A 10,964-nucleotide genomic window follows, 5' to 3' on the forward strand; every position below is an offset into this window, starting at 1 on the left:
TGCCGGTTCAGTTCCACCCCCTTCCTGCGCACGCAGGTGAGATCACGGGGGATTCAGGGCAGGTAGGCTGACGTAAGGGTTAGGGCAATGCAGTCACACCAGCCCAGTGGCCCATCGATTCAAAGCAGCACAGGGCCAACGCCAGCAGAGCTCAGAGCACCCAAAGCAGCGAGCACATCTCTAGCTGCACTTCTCCAAATTGACACCGAGCTTTGCTCTCCTCCTCCTTCAACGCCAGCCCCAGCCCTGGTGTGCACAGACTTCAGCCGACTCCACACGCTGGCCAGCCAGGAGCAGAACTGCTCAACAGCCTTCCTGGCCAAGCCAGCTATGCTGCGGCATCTCCTAGTTCTCCTACTCCTGACAACCCATCACACCTGATTTTCCACTGTGGCTTCTTGTGTTTTACTCCTGGAGAAGACACAAGGCTTTAAGCAACACTCAACAACTCAGTTTTACTTGACTCAGAACTCCCCTCCAAACTCTGCAAGTGAGGATCACAGTCCTTTAGTGGCTGAGATCCCACCAAGATCAACAGGGACAGAGTTGGCAACAGCTTTGAGAAGGCACCAAAGTTAGACTCATAGAATGGTCTGGGTTGGAAGGGACCTTGAAGATCATCTAGTTCCAACCCCCCTGCCATCAGCAGGGACACCCCCCACTAGACCAGGTTGCTCAAAGTCTCATCCAGCCTGGCCTTAAACACCTCCAGGGAGGGCGCATCCACAGCTTCTCTGGGCAACCTGTTCCAGTTCATGTACTCCTGTGTGTGTCAGAGGCAGCATTCTTGTTTGCTACATGAAACGTCCACGGTGCTTACAATCAATTTCATTATGCTTAACAAATTAAATTGTTTCTCTCGATATTAAAATCCAGATACTATATTAGCTGTCAGTAATGTTATCAACATTACCAGTAGCTCTCAAACAAATGAAGCAGCTGCCCAGCGGGGCCAGATCACCCATTAGCAGGTCCCAAAAGCAGCTGGTTACTGTTAAAGCAGTAAGGTGAAGAGGCTGGGCAGATCCTCTTCTCTTTGTCCAGCTGCCAAAGCTTTAGCACTAAAGTCACACAGATTCCTCGCAACAAAATGAGTGAAGCCTCCCCCAGCTCACAAATAGCACAGCACTTTCAGAGGCTAAACTCAGCCTTCAGTTCATCGCGTTCAAATCTTGATACCTGGTGCTAGGTTTGAAATTGTAACTTGTACAGGTATTGGGAACCTGCATGTACTACTGAGCAACTGAACTCACAGCATTCAACCACACTGAAGACTCAAAACATTTTTTATTCAGGCTGCAAGAGCCTCTTTTAAAAGTGTTTAACTTAAATTAAAATGTTCATTAGAAAATGCTGAGGTTAGTGTAAAAGGTACAGTGTCTTCTGTCACCTGAAGAGTTTATATGGAAATAAATTTTATTTTGCTCAGTGATAATTTCAGTAAATACCTTTCCACAAATAAAACTTAATTTATTTTTGTTGCTAGCTAATAATTATGAGACACAACATATGCACCTGTGTTCTTAAAAATCAGTATTTTAACTGACTGATTGTTAATCTATTATATCTGCTTACATGATAGCAATTAAGAATTTTCAAAAGTATCACAATGTTCCCCTGAAATAAAATAAACAGGCCCTTCTTAAAATGAGTATATGTTTTAGAGTACAGAACTAATAATGTACCAGCCAGCTTATAACTCTTACTTGAATTTCAACTGTTCCGGATATTTAAGCACAAAAATACCGTCTTTCACCAGTCGGTGTTTGCTCCTGACCGTTACGTTAAAGCAGTATGCAAACAGTGTCAACAACAATCAAAAAGCCAAGATTACTGACTCTAGAGATGTATTTTTAATGCTAATGAACCTCTTCTATTTGGTCACAATATTTCATTTTCAATGTAAGTCTGCTTTTGTACCTCCAGCAATTTAAAAAAAAAATATATATATGATTTTAACAGCTACATAATAAAACAGGAAAAAGAAATGCGTGTCAGGAAATTTACAAATGCTAATTTTTGATTCTGCAATAATGAGTAGCGCTATTGTACAAGTTTCCTTTCTGCAGTGGGAATTTAAAAGTCTATAGTGAATGCAATAAATATGAGAGTGGAGAGCAGAGAGAGAGCTGTTCAAAATCACATGCAGACACAGCCTCTTGGCAGAAATCTGCTTCTCACTGTGCAATATGGTGAAACGTAAGCACTCCACAGCAGAAACCAATACCAACAAACATTTGCAAGGGCCTCTTAAGATACAGTTTCCCCCACCTCCTTTCAACGCTAACACAACAGAATATAATAAGGTGCAGCTTTCTGACTAGGAACGCTCAACGGGTCTCTAAAATGTCCTGTGGTGTGCTGTACGCTTCTGACGTGAGAGCCACTGCTGTCAGGTAGCCAGAAGCCTCCACCAGACTCTGACATGTCCTGGGGCTTGGCCATCTCAAGCTTCTGTGGTGGTTCTCTGTCAGGTAGTCTCAAAGAAAGCAGCCTCATAAGGAAACCAGGCAACAGTGGGTCTAGGCCAGTACTTCTCAAGGAAGTAAAAATTAAGCTTACCGAGAAACAGTTAACGTAAATTGCAGACTAGGGTTAGATCCTGCTGTCCTTCGTCAGGACCAGAAGTACTCTGACGGAACGAAAATAAGAATTGACAGCATAGTTTGAAATGAACCCTTTTGCTGATGATGTAACTGACAGTAAGCTGAGTCGACTGCTGAGGCTCAGCATGCACAGAGTACAAACTGTTATTCCCACTCTTCCTCCCCCGTTTCTGCCATTCCACTACAGCCTCACAAGGAAGACTTGAGTTTAAACAAAATGTGTTGTAGATGACTACCTATGTCCTGCTACACTGGTTTTGGTGTTCTGTCTTCCTTACTGGCTCCTATTGAGAATTAACATTGGAAACTAAGAAATAAGGGACCTCACAAAGGGAAGAGGAGGGGCAGGCACTGATGTCTTCTCTCTGGTGACCAATGATAGGACCAGGGGAAATGGCAGGAAGATGTGCCAGTGGAGGTTTAGTTTGCACATTAGGAAAAGGTTCTTCACCCAGAGGGTGGTGGAGCACTGGAACAGGCTCCCTGGGGAGGCAGTCATGGCACCAAGCCTAAAAATACTCACAAAGCATTTGGACAAGGCCCTCAGACACATGGTCTGAATCTTGTGATTGTCCTGTGCTATGGCAAGAGCTGGACTAGATGGTCCTTGTGGGTCTCTTACAACTCATAACATTCTATGATTCTATGACTGTGTAGTGCTGTATGTTGGGACCCAAATCATGACCTACAGGGTACAAACAGCCAAGTAGACAAGAAGCAAGAACTTGAATAAAGATATTAAGAACAGTACTGGGATGAAGTAGTATCTTCTTCCTTTTAGTTCTGGGAGACACTTTGCTGAATACATAAATAATTTGCCATGGAAGGTAAAGGAAGTCTACTCATTCTTAGTCCTAAACAGGATGCAGACAGTTCTGCCAAACTTATAGCTGCAGGGGACTCTTAAGTCATGGCTCATTACTATGGGCAAACAAAAATGCTTACATGAACTTTACTGTTCACAGTTAACACTGAACATAAGCAATTTACTAAGGATAGCCTTAGCCCCTTGGGAAATATAGATGCTTCCCAAGTTTCTTTGCCTTGATGTGGCACGTCATGTACCACCACTCTATTGCACATGCAACTCAATCTTCTGCCCCCTTGCCCCTTCCAGAAACACACTAGAAGGCAAGCCGGTTTCCTCTCAGTTTCTCTTATATTCCCAGTGTCCTGAGGCAAAAAATGGAACTTGGACAAATAAACGGATTGTGCTAAAGATAGGATTCAGGGAGTAGCCTTCAATTCAATAAGCAAAGGATATAGAAACTTTGCAGCTACTATTTTAGTCTCTAAATTAGAACACCAGCTCTTTTGTGAAGAAACTGAAACATCTGTGCAAATAAACATAACCAGGACAAAACTGTTCTTCCCCCAAAACTGTCTCCTCCCACAACATCCATTTTTTTGCAGATGTAAGAACGCCTTCCCTGTGTCCACACACTCTGGTTAGTCACTCCGCACGTGCTGAATGAAGGTGTCACTCCTAGACTGAAGTAGTACAGAGCTGCCACCCCAAGATACATTATCCAAGGAAAAATACAGTATTTGAGGGGATCATACTTGCCACTCACACTGTGCACACCCAGGGCCTTCCAGATGGCAAAACTGAGCAATCCAACTCCACACCACGCGTAGAGTGAGCCCCATCCTAGGGCTCTTAAGGCCAGTGACGAACCACTCTCTGGTAACGCAGCTGTTGCAGTAATCCCCTAGAACCAAGAATAAAGTGATCAAGACAAACTGAACAATAATTGGAAAAAAAATATTAACTAAAAAAGTTAACTTAGTAATGTAGAATCTTTCCTGACATGCCAGCTGTACTACTGCAGCCACAGAAGCTCCGTTATGGTTGCCAGCAGACCTGAAGAGCCAAGCAAGGGGTTGGATGAGCTGCCCTCCCAACAGGAGCAGCTTTAATGGTTGCCAGTACTGCTGGGGATGGTTCTTATTAACCAGAAATGCTGAAGTCAACTGTTTTGTGTTGTGGGCACAAGAATCCAACACTGTTATCCCACCAGCCAAAATACAAAACTGAATCAAAACCAGTCACAAGCCCTTATAAAGCTACTAGAGAGTGTCCAGAGGAGGGCCACTAAATTGGTGAAGGGCTTAGAGGGGAAGCTATATGAGGAGAGGCTGAAGTCGCTTGGATTATTCAGCTGGAAGAAGAGGAGACAGAGGAGACCTCATCGTGGTCTATAACTTCTTTACAAGGGGAAGAGGAGGGGCAGGTGCTGATCTCTCTGGCAACCAATAATAGGACCAGGGGAAATGTCAGGAAGATGCATCAGAGCAAGTTTAGGTTGGACATTAGGAAAAGGTTCTTCACCCAGAGGGTGGTGGAGCACTGGAACAGGCTCCCCAGGGAGGCGGTCAAGGCACCAAGCCTGACAATATTCATGAAGCATTTGGACAAGGCCCTCAGACACATGGTCTGAATCTTGGTATTGTCCTGTGCTAGAGCAAGAGTTGGACTCCATGATCCTTGTGGGTCCCTTCCAACTCACAACATTTTATGATTCTATGCCAGTGACATCAGAACATAAGCAATGTACTTCATGGATTCTGGTACTTTTCCTTGGGAGGCATAGGGGGGATAGTCAATTGTTGGGCTACAGGTCTTTATCTGAACTCCTGAAATAGTAGATTAGGAAACTGGAGGAACCTGAGTAGCTTTCAGCTTGACACAGAGAGGCTGTGACAGTGACCGAGAGACTAATTTCGAGGGGCTGCAACTCTGTAGAAGCTCTGGAAACTATTTAGGAAAATTCTGGAAAGAGTAAACAACACTGAACCCCATCCCCTAGCAGAGTTCAACAAGTGGCAACACAGAAAATGCTCTGCAGTCTCCTACTTCTCATTTCTGTCAGAAACTAGAGCAGACGGTTTTAGCCACTTGTTAAGATACTGCTGCTTAGAAGTCTGCTATGAGATGGGTCCTGAAAACACAAAACATCGTCAGTTGGAAAAGCCACCTCAGGCCAAGAAGAATGAAGCTGCAGCCATGATGGGGTCCCAACTACGATGAAACCTTTTCTGTTGCAGCTACGGGGGCATAAGCCACACAACGGCTGACATCAGCCAGTGCACACTGCACATTCACCGGTAGCCAGCTGTTCTCATCTCACAACGCCCACCTTACTGTACTCAACTGGTATAGGACAGCTTCAATTTGTGTAGCCTGCAACAGCAGTAAGACAGACATAATCCTTTTGCTCATAATGGTAAATGTCAGCAAGAGGTTTTGGTTTTTTTCCCCCTGCAGGGTCACTGTTCAATTCTTCACATGGAAACACAGATTTCAGAAGGTAACTTAAAAACTGACATCTACGGTCCTTACAAAACTGAACAGTCCTACTTACTTACTAAGTATCTTAGGGAAAAAAAAAGATATTACTTAGAGGTAAACATAAATGACAGTGCAAGCATACAAATGTATTCAATAAAGAGTTACTGAATTTATAGTCTAAAATACTGAAAAGTGAAATTAACTTGCAGAATGATCCAAAATATTTTCCTCAAAAACATGCCAAAGAGCTGCACTTTTCTATTCACCACAAAAAGTGGGAAAACCATCTTTTGCATTCTTGCTTTAATTTTTTTTAAATGGTTCTCTTTCTTCTTTGATATAATTAAATATATGTAGTGTCTATCACTATGGTATTTGGTCAGTGAAACAGCACCAGTAGTTTTGTCCTCTTGGCTTTGCATTAACTGAAATGTTAAAATGATCCTCAGCCAGCCCTCAGCATTAACACTTTTCCTTAGGATTTAGCTGCAGTCACAGTCACCCAAGGACAAATACACACTTGCAAAGGGTACAAGCAAAATGCATCTTGATCCTTATTTATTCTGATTTGGACATCCCAAAGCAGAAGCTGTTAAGAAAACAATGTTCTGCACACAGACACAAACAACCGAGATCTCTAGTCACACTATTATACCAGGTCCTATTATTTCCTTACCACAGGTAATGAACTTTCATAACTCTTTCAGCAGAGACTGCTTTGAGTAGATTTAAAATGTTGATTATTATTTCTGACATTTTTCCTGCTTCCATAGTCTAACCATATACAACAACATGCAGAAAAATTTATCCCATTTGGAAGATAGGAAATGAACGGACAAAAATACCCTCTACACAGAATCTTTAAATAGGACTCATTATCTGTGAAAATTACTGGCAAAAAACCCCACTCAAATGCTATTTAAGTGCTTGACTGCCCCAGAAAAAAAAAGTGGTAAATGGAAACAATTGATCTGGTTTTACTGACAGCAGTCAAACAGCATTCCGTCACAGGCTGATTCCTTGGGGTATTAAGTACACAGATAAGGATTTCTGTGAACACAGTTTGCTATATGATTACCAGATATACTGTTCAGAGCATCAAGAAAGCTGATTAATGAAATTAATGCTCCTATATTTTTTTTAAAAAGAAACTACTTTGATTTAAAAAATAAGCTAGTAAGCAATACTTGAGTCTTTCTAAAAACCAGGCCATGAATATACAGGGCAGAATTAGCTGTTTGGTTACTAAAATATATGCTTCATTTTTTTTTTTTTTTTTTTTTCTGGAGGATAAAAGCAGGAAGTGGGAGAAGGAGAAATGACATTGTTTTTTTCAGACACAGGCCTCAATCCTTTAACTATCCCCTTGCGGATAAGAGTGTGTCTGAAAGGAAGCAGTGCCTAAAATAAATGGTGTGTTCAACCCTTTTGGTTGATTGTATTCAGCATGTTCACTGTTTTGTATGACCTAATCCATTGTAAAATTAAACACCTGGATAAGTACTGGTAAATCTGGACACCTATTACAAAGAGGCTGCTGTATCTGAGCATTTAATTTTAACATCCCTCAGCAATTTCTTAACTGAAGGTCTCTGCAGTGGTTCATCAGTTTGGAGTCAATCTGGGCGCCAGGTCTACAAATGCTTACACTTACTTCACTACCATGGAGGAGGTACAGTGGGTGCAATTTCAGCTTCATCTCTTGCCAGTAACGCTGATGCTACTCTGCAAGAGTAGGGTCTCATACTTTTGCTTCCTACAAGTCAGAATGCAGTCATGAAGCCATGATGCTACACCTTCCCCTCTAAATTGCTATTTTTTTGTCCCATAAAACTATTTTAATCTGTCCCAGGCTGCATTATGTTTGCTTCCTGCTTCTACTCTGACTTGCATGCCACCATTCCACTGACACAAAAACCAGCAGAAGCCAGCGAAGATGCTGAAAGAACAGGTCTCGCATTTCTTCCTAACACTGAGCATCAGTTCTCATTCCTTCAGACCTCCCTCCAAGCTTGTGCTAAGCACAGTCACTGCAGTCATGCAGTGAAGGGGATCAAGACAGATTTGGACTAAAACTAATGCAAGAAGAAAAGAAACCCAACCAAATGTAGTATCAACCAGTATCATCTCACCAGCCCAGGAGCACAAGTGTTGGTGCCTTTACAGGGGCAGGAATTAATTGCCAGAAACTAAAAGCTGGTAGGACTACTTCTATCAACAGCAACGCTGGCTGACGTTTGCTTGAAGTACCTGTCAAACCATGGCTTCACCTTAACATGGATAAAAATAATATTTATGTATTGAACATTTAAGAAGGATGCAAACATCTGTAGTTATTCATAGTTATACTTTAATTACTATACATGATGTGTTATTAAAAATGACTTGCAGTAAGTAACTATAAATTTAAGTAAGAAAGCTACTGGAAAACTGTTTACCTCGTTGGTACCTCAGAGAGCCTCTATAGACAGTTCAGTGATTCTCCCACTCTAGCTTTCCCCTTTGAAATTGCTCACCTACACATACCTTGACAAAAAAAAAAATCTTTCTACACTTTGCAGTATTTAAGTTGAGGGGCTCAGGAATCACAGATTTTTGCTAGCAAACTGCTGCAATTCATTTGCACAGATAGCAGCAAATACAGATTTTCAGCAAAAATTGAAATGGTATGTATCAGTTGGTGCTGGTTCCAGCACACATATTCTCAGATGTCAATGTAATGCCACTCTTGACAAATTTCACACTGATAACAGGACAGTTCAGACAGCCAAGAATACATGCGAGCTGGAAAAACCGCAATGCCCAGGCAAAAGGAAGTTTTTTTAAAAAAAGATGTTAAAAAAGAGGGAGAAAACTTCCTTATTGTAATATATTTCTATAGCTTGTGAAATAACCTCTCTTGGACTTTTCTATTTTGTCTCTTTCAGAAAAGACACGTGTTTATTGTTGCTGAAAAGGCAATGGATGAGTTATGCCACAGCAGCCTAGAGGAAAATAGGATGGCAAAGGAAGGATCTCATGCTCTTTCACCACAAAAGGAGATCGTGAGTAATCAGATACAAGGGCTCTGATAGAAAGTGCAATGGAAGTTTTTTTTTTCTCTTGATATACATTGGTTTTGAATTAACATTTTAACCCCACAACTGATCAATTCTCAGATCCCTAAAAACATCTGTAATTTATGCTGTATTTTAAGGGCCTGGTGGAGACGAGACTGATCAATTTTAAGGGCCAATTTTTGACATTTTTGGCAGTTACAAAGCATTAGTGAGGAAAAAAGTGTTCTTCAATTAAATATGCTGTATTTCACATTAATATACCAAAATGGTACAACTGCTAGCTTTACTTTGCTATTTTTTTCTTCAGAATGCTGAGGTAGATCCTGTTAGCAACTGCACAACATCAGATTATTTCTGGCCACAAGAGCTCATAGTACCAAGCCACTACTCATTCTCATCAGTCTCCTCACATGGTGGGAAGGGACTGGAGAGCTTAATTTCTGACTAATTATTCCACTTACATATTGAACAGCTTACAGGCTTTCTAACTCCTCATTCCCATCCTTACTGCAGTTACTTCACTTCCCAATTCCCTGTAGCACTGTGGGACTGCATTGTCAACTGGATCACTGAGGTGACCCAGGCTCATGACTGAAGTCACATTACAGAATCAAAACAGACCATCAGTTATAATCCACTATACAGCAGCAGTATGATTCCAGCAAACAATGTAAGCTTTATGTATTTCAACTAATTTCAAGCACTAAAGTATTTAGCAGTGCCAACTCACGATTGATTTTTAAATTAATGCTATCCCTATTGACTTCAATTAAGTCTAGTCCTCTTACCGTCAACTTTGTACGGCCAAACTCCAGATATATCAACAGTTCTATAAAGCATTTGATATGTTCTTATTTCCTGTGTTTCACAACTGGAAAATAGTTCAAAAGGAACAAACCTTACTGAACCAGTCTGGGTTCTTCTTTTTTGTCATGGCAAGTGTGGTGCCAAAACCCGCTATCATTCCTGCTGTAGCAACAGTACCTAGAAAAATTCCACCTGCCAAGAAAAGTTTAAGAAATCAAAATTAAGATTTTGTTTCTTAAGTGGAAAAAAAAAAAAAAAACCCAAACCACAAAACCAAACCTGCTTTGAAAATAAAACCTGAAAAATCAAGATCTATTAGCACATGCTGAAGGGAAAGGCACATTTGGATACACTATTTACATTAACTCAGTATGGCAAGAAAGAATATTTTTTAAATAGAGCATTTTGAAAATTAATAGCAGGTGTATATATTTTCAAGCCACACACACACACACACAAAATAATTCAAATCCCAGGATGCCTTTTCACAGTACACTGACATTTCTCTCATTCCAGAGCCTATTTAAAAAAAAGTGACACTAGCTGTAAGCTTAGATAGAAAGACAGAAATATAGATAGCATTCCCCATTTTTCAGTTCTTCCAGAGTGTTTCCAAAGTCACTTGGGGTCCCTTGAGCTCCTCTAGTCCTTGCATCAAAGGTACACGCAGCCATACCCACCAACTTTTAAGAAAAAGACTGAGTGCACTACATCTGATTAATATTAACATTTCAAAAAATGTCAGGGGGTTACAAGTTCTCCGTTGTTCTCACAACTACTGATATCTACCCTCGTTTTCCTTTCCCAAGAACCAGTCAGGTAACTAAAAACTGGCCTGAATAGGAAGTAAGAAGCAAAACGTGCTTATGTGACATCTCGCTTTCTAAAAATTAATTATCCTATTGTTGTGATGGAGAAGTTTGCTGCACTCCTGTCACTGTGTAAAGCAGCTCTTCTGCCTGGGAGCAGGAGGACCACACGCTGTCCCCACTTTGCACGCCCACTGCGTTTTACGTTTCAAGGTCTACCAGCCAACACGGCCCCGGTGTCTGAAATAACCCCTGCTCTTAAATTAACCTCTCCTAACCCTGGCAGCAGGGAGCGGTGCCCCGACCTCAGCACGCTCCTACGGACACCGCTCACGCCCTTCGCCGTCCCAGAGCGGCTGGGGCCGCCCCAGGGTCGGTGCGGCGGGGGGAC

At 41.7% G+C, this 10,964-nt stretch overlaps 1 protein-coding gene across 1 annotated transcript; it reads right to left on the reverse strand.

Annotated features, from left to right (window-relative positions):
• Positions 1–4,180: 4,180 nt before the first annotated feature.
• On the reverse strand, positions 4,181–9,966 carry TMEM242 (transmembrane protein 242; the record flags this gene model as incomplete). The annotated part of the gene is made up of 2 exons (XM_010168414.1): positions 4,181–4,318; positions 9,856–9,966. Coding segments are annotated over 2 exons (249 nt in total), but the record flags the coding sequence as incomplete, so codon positions are not given.
• Between the last annotated feature and the right edge of the window lie 998 nt (positions 9,967–10,964).

The sequence above is a fragment of the Antrostomus carolinensis genome, unplaced genomic scaffold (genome assembly GCF_000700745.2).
Source record: "Antrostomus carolinensis isolate BGI_N321 unplaced genomic scaffold, ASM70074v2 scaffold6205, whole genome shotgun sequence".
Taxonomy (NCBI): domain Eukaryota; kingdom Metazoa; phylum Chordata; class Aves; order Caprimulgiformes; family Caprimulgidae; genus Antrostomus; species Antrostomus carolinensis.